This window comes from Rhinichthys klamathensis, unplaced genomic scaffold (assembly GCF_029890125.1).
Source record: "Rhinichthys klamathensis goyatoka isolate OS25496 unplaced genomic scaffold, OSU_Roscu_1.1 h1tg000033l_1, whole genome shotgun sequence".
In the NCBI taxonomy this organism is placed as follows: Eukaryota; Metazoa; Chordata; class Actinopteri; order Cypriniformes; family Leuciscidae; genus Rhinichthys; species Rhinichthys klamathensis.
The window spans coordinates 30,092-48,423 of NW_026606582.1; the positions used below are offsets into that span (position 1 = coordinate 30,092).

General features: G+C 38.1%; 2 protein-coding genes across 4 annotated transcripts in view; one reads left to right on the forward strand and one right to left on the reverse strand.

The window, feature by feature from the left end:
- Positions 1-558: 558 nt before the first annotated feature.
- vps4a (vacuolar protein sorting 4 homolog A) lies at positions 559-16,023 on the forward strand. 2 transcript variants are annotated; one of them, XM_056245756.1, is made up of 11 exons: positions 559-757; positions 2,783-2,894; positions 5,485-5,629; positions 5,719-5,780; positions 5,877-5,996; positions 8,056-8,212; positions 8,293-8,441; positions 9,265-9,346; positions 9,541-9,760; positions 10,927-11,067; positions 15,662-16,023. In XM_056245756.1, the coding sequence occupies exons 1-11, from the start codon at positions 737-739 to the stop codon at positions 15,761-15,763; spliced, it is 1,311 nt and encodes a 436-aa protein (XP_056101731.1). In that variant the 5' UTR covers positions 559-736; the 3' UTR covers positions 15,764-16,023. The 2 variants fall into 2 exon arrangements, with proteins under 2 accessions (XP_056101731.1, XP_056101732.1); XM_056245757.1 differs by lacking the exon at positions 559-757 and adding an exon at positions 1,821-1,913.
- Positions 16,024-17,859: 1,836 nt separating this feature from the next.
- cdk10 (cyclin dependent kinase 10) overlaps positions 17,860-18,332 on the reverse strand; it is a 48,022-nt gene continuing 47,549 nt past the window's right edge. For both annotated transcript variants that reach the window (XM_056245759.1, XM_056245758.1), the window contains exon 13: positions 17,860-18,182. In XM_056245759.1, the coding sequence (XP_056101734.1) occupies positions 18,088-18,182 (95 nt within the window). In that variant the 3' untranslated portion in view covers positions 17,860-18,087. The remainder of the gene's footprint in view (positions 18,183-18,332) is intronic.

The window sequence follows — 18,332 nt, forward strand, 5'->3', positions numbered from 1 at the left end:
CTCATTATTTTCATTAATGTTATGATGTCAGACCTCTTACTGAGACCCATTGCATTGTGCATTGTCTTAACTATGAAACTGTGTTAAAAACACTTGGCCAGGTTAATAAATTGCACTTGTGTAAGTGATATGTTTGGACCTGTCATCAGCCTAATATTTGACATGACAATGAATGTACTTTATAGACCCATAGATACACGCCTCATTTCATTATTTGTGTTGGGTTTTGAGTCAATATATTGATTCTTCTTTATTTTGAGGAAATGTTTAAACCAAAGTTCACTTGTGGCAGCTTGCAGTACACAATCAAATGCAAAAAAGCTAATTTGTTTGTGCGTGTATGATAACTCAAAGCCTGTAACCAGAAGCTATGCATTATGTCTGTATGTAGATTTCATATATAAATAAAACATCCTAATTAAAGGAGTGATATATTATATTCAATTCCGTTACATGACATTACTAATATTATATTATATGATATGATATTATATTATGTGATATTAATTATTAAGCTATGGAACAAATGTGTACAGCCTTTGTTTCCGGGGACAGTACTGTAGTGAACACTAGATGGTAGCAACTTCCTTTTCTAGGCTTACTTGTACCACATAATGAACCTTCATTATACTATTTTATACTATTTTACTGTTGTCGTTATTTAACGAGCAATTTAAATATATTATAAATAGTAATAATAGGACGCCGTACTGAAACCGCAGGCGCGTGAGATGAAATGACAACGTCAACACTACAGGTGAGTTTACATTAGCTTTAGCTTTAGCATATCCTCATCATTATTTAATAATATTATTTACTGAACATTGGCTGAGCAAATAATCTGTAATTACTGCTCGTTCATAATTCACACAAATTAGGGGCTTTGAACAGTTGTAAACATGATATCAGAAATCGGTGGAGATATTGGAAAATAACAAGCTACCATATAAACAAAACCTCGTTTCAGTTCATATTAATTTATAAGATATTGAATTTAAGGCTGAACTGCATTTTGGAGCGCTATCAAGCGAAATATATTTGTAAATGTGCAATGCATTAATGCTTTTATTTTTTGAATGGCTGATGTAATTATATGACCAGTAATTTAGGCCTTTCTATCTGTCAATCTGTCGTTCTACAATTTAATGACAGCAAATCAAATGTACACACTACATGCAATTGCTGAAATTAAATAAGCATTTACACGTATTTAAAATTTTCTTTACACAATATTTTCACTCCGAGAAAATAAGAATAGAGAGACAATATGTAACCCCATTCTACAAAGCTGTTGGGTTCTGACACACTCTTGTCTATTTGGAAAAGGGCCATATATAAAGGTAATACAGTGTAAGTTAGATGTACACAGAATTTCTGAAACTTAATATACACAGAAATCCTCCCAAAACATTTTGAAAAAAGAAATTGAGCATAATTTGCGAGGCTAATTTCTTTTTTAACTGACACTTTGATTTAAGACAAAATTTGGACTGAGACAAAAAGTTGGGTGAGTATTGCTTCCAATGTATTAAAAATACCTGGCTTCTGGCTTAGAATAGACTTTTTAGTGTCAAGTCAGGTCACCTTTATTTCTATAGCAGCTTCACAGTGATAAACAGGAAAATTAGGCTATGCATTTTTTGGCTGAAGTCAGTTCAGTGTTGATTCAGTTCCGTTGTAAAAGATCATCAATTATTAAACTAGTTAATTTCATTTATAAAGCAGATATGCAAAAAAATTATGTCATCATCCAGCTCAGTTCAGTTCTCATACAACAGCGTCAGTACAGTCAGATCAATAATATTGTTGAATATTAAGTGTCTATCAGGTGACAGAATGGAGAAAAAACCTTGGGAGAAACCAGGCTCAGAAACCAGTTCTCCTCTGGCCAACGAACGAACACGGTGTGATAAGTGAGAATACTTCTTTACAAATGGGTCTGTCAGTTATGGCTCCAGGAATAAATTGTTTCATTTGACCATTTTTGTGTCCAAACCTGATTATTTTTGTCTGCAAAGAGGAACGTCTGATAAACAAATGATGTTTAAACTAGGAGTTTGCCTAATTTCTCTCAATCAAAACAATTGCATAATTATAAAATTGTATATTAGACCCAAAAAATTTACCCACAGGATTTTTTTTTGTTTGAAATTTGAAAAAGTGTATTTTTGAACTCAAAATTCAAGATTTTTAAATGATTGTTTATGTAAATAATTTGTTACATTTCTAGTTTCAACAGAATTTGTACTGTAAAGATAAGCAAGCCAGAGTTTTGTTTTGTTGGGAAAGAACTGTGCAAATACTATCTGGTCTTATAGTATGGTCTTAATATAACCAATACAAATGTGTAAAGTTTACCACCTCTCACATGTAGCCTCACAAAGAGCCTAACATCTTTGGGATTTAACTATCTAGGCCTGGTCTTAAATATTAATATACTAATATGAAAGTTGTTTCTGGAGGTATAGGCACACCAGTTTTCCTTTAATATACTTATAATCTTTATTTACAGTCAAATGATTTTGCAAGCTTTATTTTTAGAACTTGACTCTTGCTTCAAATACCTTCAAGAAATAATAAATTTCTTAGAAAATATTTGATATCATTTGTTTTTCTCTAACCTGGAGGGGAAAAGAAAAGATTAAAAAAAAAATTCATCCACGGACCTCTGGCTGAATTGGCCTGGATTGACTGTTTATAAATAATATTTTGGTCTGTCATTTCACCGAGCCTTCAGTAACTCTATTTCAATCAATAACTCTAAGTGTCTTTTCTTTTTCAGAAAGCGATTGAGCTGGTGACTAAAGCCACAGAGGAGGACAAGGCCAAGAACTATGAGGAGGCGCTGAGACTCTACCAGCACGCCGTGGAGTATTTTCTGCACGCCATCAAATGTGAGTCAAGCTTATTGCTGAACTACATCTGAGAGAATGCTATTCAAAATTAAATCAAAATGGACCCTGTTTACTCTCTAATACACATTCCTGATCTTATTTTGCACAGTTAAAGGTGCAGTAAGCAATTTCTGAGAAACACTGCTGATATTTGAATATCCAAACAAACACACCCCCCTCACTTAGTTTCTCCGCCCCCAAATTAACCAACATGCAATGCAACACAGTCTCCAGCAGCAGCTCCAGACAAACAATGACACTCAAAGCTGTGCTGTTACTATAGCTAACTTTACAACTACAGCATAACTTGTTTCTGTGAAACAGACATAGCAAAATCAATGTTACTCACGTTTGAACTAGAAACAAAGTAACCTCTGAGTCCATTTTCCTGCTCTCTAACGTCTCTCTAGCGCTGGAAAGCTTTTCTTATATAAACGCGGGTCCTAAAGCTCTTGCCTGATCATAACTGCGTTCACACCGGAAGCGGATAGCGCGTCAAATTCTTGTCTACCGCGTCTAGTTTGACGCTTGACAACTTTGTGTTAATTCGCGCGTCAAGAGTGAAACTGACGTTGGCGGCCATCTTTTTTATTTTGATCGAGCATTCATCGGGAGAGTCACCGCTCTGTATTTGCTCTGGAGAGCAGAACAGCGGCGTAGGGGTCATCGTCGCCGTATTTGTGTCCACCAGACCCTTCGGAGGCGAACCCAGTTTGGCGAGTTTAACCATTTGCTCGCTCCAGGAGCTGCGCCTGGATGACGGCCGCTCTCAGCGGTACTTCCGCCTGTCCCGCGCCCAGTTTGATGACCTGTTGTCCCGCATCGGAGCGAGGATCACCCTCGCCCTCACCCACCTAATATGTCATTTATTTTTGTGTTGATGATAAATGGAGCCAGCCTCCAAAAGTGATTAACCTGTCCTGTGATTTTTTCTCTCTCACACAACACTGTCCAGACGCGAACTTATGCACTATAGTATGTTGGTTGTCTTTACATTATAATAATATTTCATATAATCTAGATATGGAATAAATAGCATTCAATACAAAATGAATGTCTCATATATTGAAATCAAGTTTTATGTGATAAAATATTTGCTTTGTTGTGCATTAGAACCACACAGGCATTTAGTCATATTACAAAATAATTTATTGAAGCATCCGGATACCTCACCACGTGACAGCAGCAAGCAGCTAGGCTCCTGATTGGTTAACGCGGCGCGAATTGACGCCAAAGTTCAGATTTTTCAACTCGGGCGGCAGACGCGAATTCGCGTCAAACGCGTGAATGCACAAAAAGCACTTAAAGTCCCCGTGAACCGGAAGTTGCAAACGACTTTTCTCCAGTGTTGTGACGTATTTCCGAGAGAAACGGAATACTAAATGAGGCAAAATAGTGGGCGTGGCTTTTTTTCCCCAACTAGCACCTGATTGGATCTAGAAAAGTAGGTGTTTTCATGCAGCCTGTCTACTGTCAGTTGGAGGGGCGTGGTTACGGATGTTAAGCAGACACCCAAACTGTCAAACCTACGTCATCAGGGAAGGTCCTCCAATGCAGAGGGGAGGGGAAATTTCAGATTTTGATTAAAGATTACGAAGCCAAAACATTTCTTTGTGTGGATTGACTTACATGGATGAATTGTTCACCACAAAACGGTGAATTTAGGCAAACAAAGTAAGTATGGTCAATTTTGAATTCATGGGGACTTTAATAAAATCATTTGCGCGTAACACGCCAGACGCTCAATTTGCGCCATTCGCGCGAACTTGACACGCGAATGAGGCGTATTCGCGTCTACCGCGCCGCGATCTACGCCTCATTCGCGCTGCAGGAATTTTTTACGCGCGTAACGCGTCTTTGCATTGACTTAACATTGAAATCACTTGCGCCTGACGCGCTATTCGCGTCCGGTGTGAACGCACCATAACCCTTCTCTTTCCAATACTATTTTTGACCTTTTCTCTTTGGTTATATCTCAGTTAACTCTCTATCTGCAGTCTTTCTACAAATGTCCTGCTGGACTGTATTCGCCCCGACTGCTGTCTGGCCTACGGGAGTGTTTTGGTGCTTTTTACACAGCCAGGACTATGTACAGACACAATATATTTTTTTCAGCACACACATTGAACAGACATCTAGCAAATATTCACAAAATTGTTTGTTTGGGTTTTGATTCGAAGTTTTCAACAGCGTTTCACTTACTGCACCTTTAATCGGTGCACAATATTTAAAAAAAGAAAAAAAGTCTCCGCTTCTGACACACCTGGGCCTCGTGGGCTACTGTAATGTTAAATGGCAGATAATGAGAGACTTGAAAAATAAGTGTTACCATTTGGAAGGTAGATGCCAGTGTTGTTTTGAGACTCCTGCAAATCCACTGCAAACTCATATCAAAAAGGCTTGTAAGGGGCATTTCATGTTTACTTAAGTCATAAATTATTTCCTTTCTGGCATTTTGGGGGTTTAAGTTTTTTGATGAACGTTAGATCAAATTGTAATTACACTTTCTCAAGATTCTAAACGTGTAAATGTAGCATTTCTTACGAAAGATTTTAAGAGATCAGGCACCTTTGATCCTTTTGTGTCTCAGATGAAGCACACAGTGACAAGGCAAAGGAAAGCATACGTGGGAAGTGTATGCAGTATCTGGACAGAGCCGAGAAACTCAAGGACTACTTGAAGAACAAGGACAAACAGGGCAAGAAACCAGTGAAGGAAACACAGAGCAATGACAAGTACGCATTTATTATTTGTTCTGCTGGATGTTGTTGATGAATTGAGTATAGTGCATCCACTCACACTGATTGTGTGTGTGTGTGTGCAGAAGTGACAGTGACAGCGAGGGAGAAAATCCGGAGAAAAAGAAACTCCAGGAGCATCTGATGGGTGAGTCCGTATGTCTTGCTTAATTTTTGTTAATGCAAAACAATACCCACCTGCTGTTTTGATCATAATGATGGAATGTTATTGATGTTTCTTCAGGTGCGATTGTGATGGAGAAGCCCAATGTGAGGTGGAGTGATGTGGCTGGACTGGAGGGGGCAAAAGAAGCCCTGAAGGAAGCTGTCATTCTACCCATCAAATTTCCACACCTGTTCACAGGTCAGTCTGTGTCTTAGAAATCAAGAAAAATCTTAGCGTTATGTAGTGGTTTTTTATCAGGAGAGACCGAGGACGATTATAAACACACAGCTTTCTTTCTTGTATTAGATTATTTTTCATTTTAAATCAGAGGTCTTCAAATATGCCCCTGGGGACCCACTGTCCTGCAAAGTTTATTTCCTGCTTCAGCACACCCGTCTGGGGTTTTTCAATCCTGAAGAGTTTGATTGGCGAGTTCAGGTGTGTTTGAATAGGGTTGGAGATGAACTGTGCTGGACAGTGGCATTGTGTCTGAATATGCCGCCTTCCATACTGTATAGTAAAAGTGAAACTGGCATGTGAAGGCCAAGTATTGATACTCATACCCATACTCTGAATTTGAGTAGTGAACAGACACACAGCAAACCGTGGACACACACATACCCGGAGCAGTGGGCAGCCATCTTTTGCTGTGGCGCCCGGGGAGCGATTGTGGGTTTGGTGCCTCGGTCACTTCCTGCCGATATTCAGAGTCGAACCCGCAATCTTCCGGTTACCAGTCTGACTCTCAAACCATTAAGCCACGACTGCTGAAAAACAGTGTGTGAGTCGAGTAGTATGTCCAAATTCAAAGAATTCACAAAACAGTAGGTGAAAAATCCCAGAATGACCTACTACTTCTGCCGAATTTCTGAAGTGTGCATTCGATGGACATGTTACGGATTTGTGAATGGCAGTAAAGCGACACAACCGACGCTGTAGGTCACATGACAATGACAACATTGTGTATGTAGTGTCTGAATTTCATTCATACTATATAGAACATATTTTTTTAACGGTCACAAAGTAAGTTTCAAACCAAATGTAGTACGTACTATACAGTATGTGATTTCAGATGCAGCACGGGTCCTCAGGAGCAGTGTTGAAGACCTCTGCTCTAAATATTTAAAGTCCCCCTGTTTTATCCCCCGTAAAACTCATCTTTGATCACCAAAATGACATTAAAAAAAAAACAAATTCCTGTGACAATCTCAGTCTGCCTTCTAACAATCATCAGAAACGCTTTGAACAATGTCAGTGGAGAAAGGCATATTTGTTCATCATAACATCGTAATATACATCATACACCCGCTATATTACTGAATCTACCCGATTTTTCATATCAACAGAAAAATACACTGGGATGAACTGCTTCTCTCGAGACTCCACCGCTTAAGAGAATAGTAATGATATGCTAAAGCCCGCCGGGACGTTGTTCTGATTGGTTACAAGGTAGTTTGTGACGTCAGAAACACCAGCGATTTCAAACCGCGTATTTGAGACGGTCTTTGGTTCACTGCAGTTTTAAAGAGAAAATACTCAGCAATGCTGTTGACATGAATTTGGTTTGTCTTAAAGCATAATAAAAACACCACATAGACATAAACAACATTAAAAACTAGATTTTTACCACAGGGGGTCTTTAAATGTGCAGTTTCTGTTGGCACACATGTACACTAACACTACCATTCAAATGTTTGGGTTCAGTAAGATTTTTAAAAATAAATTATTATACTTATTAAACAAGGATGAAGGATGTCAGTGAAGACCTGTAAAAGCTGTTCTTTTGACTTTTCTGTTCATCAAAGAATCCTGAAAAATGTTTTTACCACATTTCCCAAAAAATATTAAGGAGCACAGATGTTTTCAAGTGTGATGATAATAAGACCTGTTTCTTGAGCAACAAATCAGCATTAATATGATTTCTGAAGGATCATTAACACTGCAGTAATGGCTACTAAAAATACAACTTTGCCATCACAGGAATAAATAACATTAGCATAAATTACATATTAAATTAAAAAAACAGTTTTTACTGTTTAAGCATAAAAGAATAAGAGACTCTTTAATTTCAAAAACATGAAAAAGTCCTTGGATGGTAGTGTATGTTTCTTATAAATAATCTGTGTTATAAATGAATATGGGGTTTTTTTGTACCTTGATGTCCTTGTCATTTTTAAGCTCATTCTTTTAATGATTCAAGATGCTGTTTTTTTTCATTCTTTTAAAGACTATAATCTGTGTGTACATTGTGATGCAGGCAAGCGCACCCCGTGGAGGGGCATTCTCCTGTTTGGGCCGCCCGGCACTGGGAAGTCTTATCTTGCCAAAGCTGTCGCCACCGAGGCCAATAACTCCACCTTCTTCTCCGTGTCTTCATCTGATCTCATGTCGAAGTGGCTCGGCGAGAGTGAGAAGTGAGGTTCAGTCTCTGCTCTCGTGTCTGACCGTCTGCGTGAGGTGCAGGACTCTCTGAACCATGTGTTCTGTCTTCCAGACTGGTGAAGAATCTGTTTGATCTGGCTCGCCAGCACAAGCCCTCCATCATCTTCATCGATGAGGTGGATTCTCTCTGTGGATCCAGAAATGAGAATGAAAGTGAAGCTGCTCGGAGGATCAAGACGGAGTTCCTGGTGCAGATGCAGGGTGAGAAACACTCGACGGCAGTGTGTGAGCAGTGAAGAACTAGTTCAGTTGATGCGGTCGAGCAGCTCTGTTGCTCAGCAGTTGAGACGTGTCGTCGTCATTTTGCACTCCCAACACAAATGACAATATTACTGTTGCTGGAGCATCTGCATCGCACAGCAGACACCGTAGATTGACACTAAACCCTTAGAACGGTCAGATCATGTATCATTTGTTAGCATTCTTAATATATTCTACAGTATATAGTAAATGTATACCATGGTAAAGAAAGTTATAAAATATATATTTTTGCATCACAGTGGTTCTAGTAAATTTTGATATTTCAAAGAACTTCTCGATTTGTTTTTATTATTATAAAAAAATGGGTTAAATGTAGTTATTACTACATATATATAATTACGCTACAACAATGAGAAATATTAAGCAACTACATGTACTTACTATAGGGTTAGGCTAGGATTAGGTTGAGGGTTAGTTACATGTAATTATGCATAATTTACTGTTGTTACTATGGTAAGTACATGTAACAAGTAACAAGGACACTGTAAAATAAAGTGTTACCCACTGTGGCATTCAAAACTTAGACATTTTTGCACATTCACTCATTAATAAGAAGAGACTGATCAGATACAATATGGGGGGGGGGGGGGGAATACGAAAGGTGTATACAGGTTTTTAATGTAGTAGGACTTAGCGAATACATTTTAAACATGATAAAAAAATATATATTGACCCACATACAGAATGTTGCAGGATTTCCTCATAATTTGCTATAATCTGTCTTGACATTGTGTAATGGTTTGCTGGCGTCTCTCTTTGGCAGGTGTTGGTAATAGCAGTGATGGGATATTAGTTCTCGGTGCTACTAACATTCCCTGGGTCCTTGACGCTGCTATTCGCAGGAGGTCAGTGTAATGAATGTAAAAACAAAGATCATGTTTTATGTCATGATCATGTCTGTTACCTTAAATTATATGTTTATCTCTGTAAAGCTGCTTTGAAACAATCCATTGTTAAAAGCGCTATTTAAATGAAGATGACTTCACCTGACTTGACTTTTAAAGCAGTGTTTAATCTGCACTCCCCGTGGTCTGTGCAGGTTTGAGAAGCGCATCTACATCCCCCTGCCCGAGGAGCCTGCGAGGTCGGCCATGTTTCGCTTGCACCTGGGCAACACTCCTCACAGTCTGACCGAGGCAGACCTGCGGCAGCTGGCCCGCAAAACAGACGGGTACTCTGGAGCCGATATAAGTGTCATAGTACGAGATGCTCTCATGCAGCCGGTCAGGAAAGTGCAGTCCGCCACGCACTTCAAAAAGGTAACCAGTTATCAGCGGTTTCATCAAGTTCATCAGGTATGAAATAAATCTGTTCGGGGTGCAATAGATTGCAGTGGATCCGTGATCTCATCATAGAGTGAAATTTTATCGTTTGGACGTGTTTTGTCTTGCCAATTTACACATTCACAATTTTAAACGCGGAAGAAGAGGCGAAAATCGGGACTCGCGCGTTATCTGTGTGCACAGCCACCCAGAGAGAGAGAGACTGTTACACTGTTTATTTAAATTTAAGTTGTTATAATATTTTCTTCTAATATTTTGATGTTTTCTTTATTATTTTTCTATGTATTCCCAGCTTTGGCAATATTGTATTATTTACAGTCATGCCAATAAAGCACTTTTGAATTGAATTGAATTGAGAGATGCATTACAGATAAGCGCTCGGACACACACGCTCAAAATACCCGTCTCAATCCCCGTCTCGGCAAGTATTCTCTCGGTTATGTCATAAGTGAACAGTTGTGAAAGAAACCGGATGCTTGTCAGTTTATTCAGTCTTAAAGTGAAGCCTAATATTCCTGCTGATGTCTGTCATTAATGTTAATAAAACAATGAAATACAGCTTTACAAAGATGAACTTGTTTAATTTCTACAGTGAACAAAGGGTGTTATTTTACGTTTAGGATTAACGTATATATAATTTTTTTTTTTTGCTGACCTGAATAATGATCCGAACCATGGCTCAAAAACCGTAAATGATCCGAACCGTGAGTTTTGTGATCAGTTGCACTAGTTCCAGCTATAAGCAGCTCTATTATTCTACTCAATTCAAATCGATGTTGTTTCAATAACTGTCAATGTTGCAAATTGCGTCAATTATAAAACGACTTCAAAGGCAGCTCTGCAGAAGACAATAGTGGCATCATCCATTCAGTTCAGTTCAACATCAATTCAACTGATGGAATGAGAAGAACTGATGCAAAAGGATGATTGAATTGTACTATTGCGTATCTGGTTTGAGACCGCTAATGAATTAACAACACTGCATTATTGTGCTCTGCATTATTGCATGCATCAGAGGGGAAAATGACTTACTAAAAGACATAATTAGTGTGTGGCTTTTAAATGAAATGTTAAATCTTTAATATCAAACTCGGTGTTCTAGACCTGTAGTTTAAGGGTGTTCTGCTCTGTTTGCTCAACAGGTGCGAGGGCCATCTCGCAGTAACAGCTCTCTGATGGTGGATGACCTCCTGACCCCGTGTTCTCCCGGTGACCCTGAGGCCATAGAGATGACCTGGATGGATGTACCAAGTGACAAACTACTGGAGCCCATAGTATGCATGGTGAGATCAGTTACTTCTTTTCACATGTAGCATGTCTCTGAACTCAAGTCTGGTCTACTTAGCACATTAGAAGTGCTAATTATTTCACACATATATAACCATAGAAATTAAGGATGCACCGAAATGAAAATTCTGGTCCGAAACCAAAAATTCTGGATGCACTTGGCCAAAAATGCTTTTTAAATGAGCTTTTTTGTATAAATGTATTAATATTAGACTTTTTAATGAAATTCAATTATTCTATTCTATCTATTTTAATGACACTGAATTTAAAATGTACAAACCAATAAAAAAAGTACAGTGTGTTAAAAGTAACACACTAAAATTGGACAGAAAATATAGTAACTCTTTCCCCGCCAGCGTTTCTAACAAAAGTTGCCAGCCACCACCAGCGTTTTTGCCCATTTTCACAAAAATTCACGGCCCACAGAATATTTTGTTGTATGAATATCCAGTCCCTCCAGAAAAACGCGATTATGCGATCGCTGAATTCAATGCAAAATCAGCCAAAGTCCGCATATTTATGCGGGGGTCGCATTTTTTCAAATACTCCGCAATTTCGCCGCATAAATTGCTGATTTCCGCGCAAAATATGCGGGGCTTGCATGATTTCATAATCCCCGCATTTTCGTCGCAAAAAAGTCACATATATCTTAGCAGAAAGTTGGAAAATGTTGCGTTTGCTTCACACAAGAGCAGCCACTTCCCCCTGTTGCCATGGGAACGCTATGAAGTGACGTAATTACGCGACGTGAACATCATTGAAAAGCTGTAAAACAGGAGCACACTTTATTTTAAAATATTTCATTTATTCATTTTTACTGAAGTTGTAGCATATTCCTCTAGTAAAGCTACAGAACTTGTTTGACTCAGCAATGTTTTGTAAGTTTGATGTGTTTATTAAGGTCTTGTAACGCGTTGTGTCGGGAAGAAAAATAGGGATAGCTCACAGCTGAAGTGATTGCAGAGGCCAGACAGACTCACGGAGGCGATTGGCATCTCACAACTCGCACTTTATTCGCAAATCGAACTCGTAACTGTCTGTCACACGTTCTACCGTCCACGTCGTTACTTAATAAACAAAATAAGATAAAAGAAGTAGCATCAAACAGAAATTACCCGCACACATGGGGTGTTCGAGGCGCATGGCACATATAATACTGCAGACAGTTAGACAGGGAGCGCGCAGCTCTTAAAGGGGCCACACCTTATTTCCACTCGTTACAGTCTGAAATAAAACAAGATGAGAAATTAAATATTTCCAGCACTTTCTGTGATGTAGTATGCTTGCTTATCATAGGAAGTAATAAGAAAGGACTCTTTACATTAAGGTAGTAGCCTGGTGAGAACAGGGTGTTGGGGGAATCACTTTTTTTTCCTCTTTTTCATCAAACCGCAGTTTTTGCAAGTTCCCGCAATTTTTGCAAGTTCCCGCAATTTTTGCAAGTTCCCGCAATTTTTGCAAGTTCCCGCAATTTTTGCAAGTTCCCGCAATTTTTGCAAGTTCCCGCAATTTTTGCAAGTTCCCGCAATTTTTGCAAGTTCCCGCAATTTTTGCAAGTTCCCGCAAATTTTGCAAGTTCCCGCAATTTCATCGCAAAAAATTGCATAAATATCCCGCATATTCCATCGCATTTTTAAAGAAAACAGGCCGCGTAATCAACGATTTTTGCCCGCAACAATCACAAAAAAACTCCGCGTTTTTCTGGAAGGACTGAATATCTGAACATGCAATATATCAAAAGAAAGAACAGAACCTTTTCTTTTAAACTATAAAAAAAAAAATTATTCTAGCTTCATGCATTCTTTTTAATCAACACTTGGGGAAAAAAAAGCAACATTTTGAGCAAAAAGCTGAGAAAATCATGTTTTTGTCAAAGACTACATCCAGATGGGAATCAGAACGATAATCAAAACATAGATGGAGTAGATCGAGTCCATCAACACCCCAAAGCTTCACAGTCCTGCAGCTCGTCCTGGGTCGACATTTCATTCAGTAACATTCGCCGGTTTTGATTTTTATACGCCGTTTAATGTTGATAATCGTGTTATTTTACATATGCATATGATTACATATGATATTGCTCGTTTCTTCTTCTTCTTCGCATGTGTTTTGATCCGGAGATTCAGTATATATTCAGAAGATGTGTAATAGCGCCCCCTACCGTATAACACGGAAAACCTGAAAATTCTGTCAATGGCGGGGAAAGAGTTCATATTAAATATCAATATATTATTCTTTATTCAGTTCTATGCAACAGAATCAGATTTAACAGGTTATTCTTTTGACCAATTATCCAAATAATGTATAGTCCTATTTTTATGTGAGCAGTGCGTAGCGGATGAGTGAACGAGAGGGTAGCGTCATTTCACCAGCGTTGCCCAGCACGGCTAGACAGTGTGATGGATTTTCTATCCTCAAACCTAACTATTTTAGATTTGTCTCCCTAAGACTAACTATTCTAGTAGCTATAATTTATACGCTAGCGCGTCTAATGACGTTAGCTACGTTCACACATCAGCGAGTCTCCAGTCGACTACAGCATCCGTCTAAATCTCCAGCGAGTCTCCAGTCGACTACAGCGTCCAGAGCTGATAATCTAACTTACTTGTTCTATGCTTGTTCTTGCTGCGCAGCTTTAATGACAGACAGACTTGAGTAATTGTCCTTTAAATGTTCTTTATTACGGCCAGGAGTTCTCGAGCATTTCTCAGAGAATCTCCCAAGAATAAACAAGGCCGGAGGATCTCAGACAATTTCCATTGAGAATCCCCCCGAAAACACGGAAACAACAGTTTTTATACAATAGGGAGGTATGGCATAATGACATTAATTTGATTGGTTATTCCTTCTGTTACTGGGTAAGAATTTCTTAACGATTACTTCATTGATCACAAGTTCTAACTTAGTCATCTGTCTAGTCTCATTTCCCATATTTGTTATTTATACACACAGTCAGGGGTTCGACACACATACATTCATGTAAAATACAGAACGTCTTAGAACATTGTTTTAGAGATTTAGCAGGTTAAACAAGGTCAAATATTAAAACATGGTTTTCTTAATATTCAGCTTAAATTTTCCACCACAACAGACGGGCTACTGCAAACAGAAACAAGTCTACTACTACATAGAAATTTCATGTTGACGTGTTATTTGAGCAGACTTTGGCTTTCTGGCTCTCCAACTAAAGCTGGTGTGTGGTGAGCGTGAGCGCACTGGCGCCGTTGTACTGTGGCTGCCGTCGCATCATCCAAGTGGATGCTGCACACTGGTGCTGGTTGAGGAGAGAACCCCTGATATGATTGTAAAGCGCTTTGGGTGTACAGTAGTACATATGAAAGCGCTATATAAATGCCTTATTCATTCATTCATGAGCATGAGCGGCACATGAGTGGAGCTTCGCATGGGCCGTGAGCAGAATATTGAGCGGACCGCTAGCGCTGAACACTGAGGGGCGCCGTATATTTAAAGAACTGTGAACTGTGAAAGATCTCTTGACTACAGGCGTGCGATATGTAGTCTACAATAGTATTGCAATTGCAATCATTTCAAAAATACTAATAATAATTTCATATTTTAAAGTGCCCCTATTATGTTATTTTAAAGGTTCCTAATTTGGTTTTGAAGGCCTCCTATAAGGTTTACATTCATCCGAGGTCAAAAAACCCTTTCATTTTCTTATAATATACATTGCAGCATCATTTCTTTTCTCAGTGCCTGAAACACTTACTCTCTAAACCCCTTCTTTCCGAGAGCCTGCTCTGCTCTGATTGGTCAGATGGCCCAGTCTGTTGTGATTGGTCGACCGCTTATAGTACGTGTCAGAAACGAAACAATTATTTCATATCTGAACTTCTGCTCTTCCTCAGCACTAGATACACAGCGATACGAACAGTAACGATGGTGTCGGTTTAACCGGAGCAAATTGCACCAGTCTTATTTGTAAGTTCATACAAAGTGGATTTGCTTTCACAGTGCAGAAAAACTCGACATGATGAAAACACAAACTTTTCCAGGCCTCAGCTAAAACTACAGTGTTTGAGGAGGGTCAAAGTAGTTCACAGGCAGCCAGTGAAGACCATAAGCAGACATTATGCAAATCTTTTACACACCTGGGTTTGTGGAGGAAGTTACAGAAGACTGTCAGAATTACTGATGTTTCAGGTTTTCAGAATCGGTTCAATCAGACAATAACTCCATTTATCTGCATTTTGATGCTTGAAGACCTTTTACATTCACACACAACTATATTAAACAGCTATAAGGTAACATCCAAAAAAAACATAATAGGTGTATTTTAATATTCAAAGTTTTGTTTAAAACTTTAATCTCATAGCATTATTTATGCAATTGTAATGGAAGTGTAAATACATCTAAATGCCTTATATTCATCTTCTGTGCCACTTCTGCAATGTGAAAATACTTGTGTAAAGAACTTTTATGTCAAATTCTTACATTTAATCTACAAGATGATACATCTAATAAAGTTTGAAAATGCCCTGGAAATCAGTTTAAGGTGGCAAATACATAGCTAATTTATATACATGTACATGCGCTGTTGTGTAACGGAGTTTGTGTGTGTGTTTGTAGTCTGACATGCTGCGCTCTTTGGCCACCACACGCCCCACCGTCAACAAAGAAGACCTGCTGAAGGTGAAGAAGTTCACAGAGGACTTTGGACAGGAGGGCTGAACCACCAACCTCATGCTTTCAGCTCTAACATCGATTCATATGTAGCTGTCCCAACTCAACCCGGACAACCACTGCAAACTGAACAGCAGGAGCATGTGATTAACATCTCTAATCGCCCCACTCTAACATTAAACTGATTAATGTGATGTTCAGTAATCCAGAAGCATGAAGCTCACTGTAAGTTGTTTTGTTTACATGATCAAATTTGTTGAAGCGTTCATTTTATGAAGTTGTTTTGCGTGTCTGCCCTTTGTTTCGAACGGGCTGAGTATTTATTTTAATTTATTCTCAGTACTTTGGATTGTTTTGAGCTCCTGTAGTGACAGATCACTTTAAGCTTTATCAGTATCTATTGTGTCCAGCTCGGTATTGCAGCACTTTAATTTCTGAACAGATCTGGGTTAATCTCACCGAGACACTGCCTGGGTCACTTTCACCCCTCAATTAAAAGGAAGGAAATGTATTATTTATGCTGATGATTTTTATCTCTACATATAGAAATTGAAATTTGCTTTATGAAAAGTGTCACAATGCAAGAAAACGAAAAAAATCTTAAAAGTACTAAAATAGGCTTGATCTTTTTTATTCATATTGTAAGCAAAGAAAATCAAGCCTATTTTCCAGATTTGTTCCCTTTTGTGTCTGGGGTGAACACATTTGCCCTGGCCATGTGTTTGACAGCCTCACCATCAACATTTCACTGTGTGTTACTGATAGCTGAGGAAAACCACGCTGACCTGATAAAACATGACTTTTAAAACGATGTGTGCAGCTGTATTTACTTCAACCAATCCAATCTGCTTAAAATGGATAAACTGGTCTTCTAACAATAGTTGTTACATTAACAATTTTGATTTAATCAAAGGAAAATTTTCTCTGAACATGCTGTGTATGTTTTCAGAAAGGGAAGATAAAATGTTTCGGAAAAATGTAGAATGCTGTGAAGTAAATATACAAGAATTAAAGGGTCCTCATGGTGTTTTAAACCCATAAGACTTTGGCTAATCTTCTAAACACAAATTAAGACATTTTCCATGAAACCTGAGAGATTTCTGTCCCTTCTAATGAAAGTCCAGGTTACCAAAACTAGAAAGATTAAAAAAGTTTATAAAGGTGTCATAAAACGAATCCATATAAATCAAGTGATTCAATGCAAGTCTTGTGAAGAGATATGATTGATGTATATGATGAACATTTAATTTAGGCTTTTATTCCTGATGAAGACCTGAATGTTGTGCTGTTTATTAATAAATGTTTTTGGAGCTGTAAACTCTGTGCGAACATTACTCTTTTTTTATTCTTATTTACATACACATGCATACATGGAGCACATTAAACATGAAGCGTGTGTGTGCAATGAAAACCAATGAGGTTTGTCCTAGTGTGAGTGTGTGGTCTTTTAAAAAAAATTATTATTAATAAATGATTACATTATATCTGTTCATTAAATAAAGTGTAAAACCTGTACATATGAACATACAATCAATGCCTTCATAAGCTTTCTGGATTTGGTTTCCTGGACATTATATGACAGAATCTTCTCAGGTTTCATTAAAAATATCTTGTTTCGCATTTCTAAGATTAATGACAATATTATGGGTTTGGAATAACACGAGGGTAAGTACATGATAGAATCTTTAGTTTGGGATTAAATGTCCCTGTAAATGTGGTGTACCTATCCACGTATTCATTTTATGTGGCAACCAATTAGGATATTCCACAAAATCAGCATTCTTGCTGATACTGATATTGTGCTGAAGTTATTACATGTGTAGATGTATATATATTTGTTTTACTAGAAAGCATTCATGTGAAATTCATTACTTTCTGCCAAGCTTTATCAGAGAAATACATTCCATTACATATATCCAATTAATTCTGAGAATAAAGCTGCCGGGACACACACCGGATCCATCGTGTCTCGTACACTCAACCATACTTTTCAAATCATAGTTTTTCAAGCTCATTCTAGGCCATTGGTTTATCAAAACTACATTTCCCATGAATTATTCTGTTTCCTACATTAACAAAAAACAGGTTAAGCACACAATCAACCCAGCAAAGGTTACGTTTTTATATAAATAAATCACATTAGATTGTATTTAAAACAGTTTTTTTAATATTTGTACAAAAAAATGCAGCAGCATAATTTAAGTATAACTAGCTTAACAAGGATATTTGTATTATTTACAATGTATCTTGTGTCTGTAAGTCTGAACATGTAATTTGCTAAATACCTTACAGTATAAGAACACATATTTCCATTTGGAAAGTGAAGCTCGTTTGCGATATCTGACGCTGTCACTCATCAGGCTTTCAGAATATCATACTTTGCTTCTTTTGGACTGGCTTTCATTCACAGAACCACCCCGTTTGTTTCTGTGGTGAGGAAACGTGGGCATCAGCTCTGGTTCACACGCTGCAGACAAACAATACAGAGAAATGTGTACGCATTTTTTAATATTAGTTCATGTATTAGTAAATGTTTAAATTAACATGATGGCAGTCAAAGGTTGTATTTGTTAACATTAGTTAATGCACTGTGAACTAACATAATGAACAGCTGAAT

Excerpts from the sequence above, each read along its gene's own strand:
- vps4a (XM_056245756.1), top strand. The coding sequence starts at position 737 with ATGACAACGTCAACACTACAG. Across the intron at positions 5,997-8,055 it reads ATTTCCACACCTGTTCACAG|GCAAGCGCACCCCGTGGAGG; the intron begins GTCAGTCTGTGT and ends ATTGTGATGCAG. Across the intron at positions 8,442-9,264 it reads GTTCCTGGTGCAGATGCAGG|GTGTTGGTAATAGCAGTGAT; the intron begins GTGAGAAACACT and ends TCTCTTTGGCAG.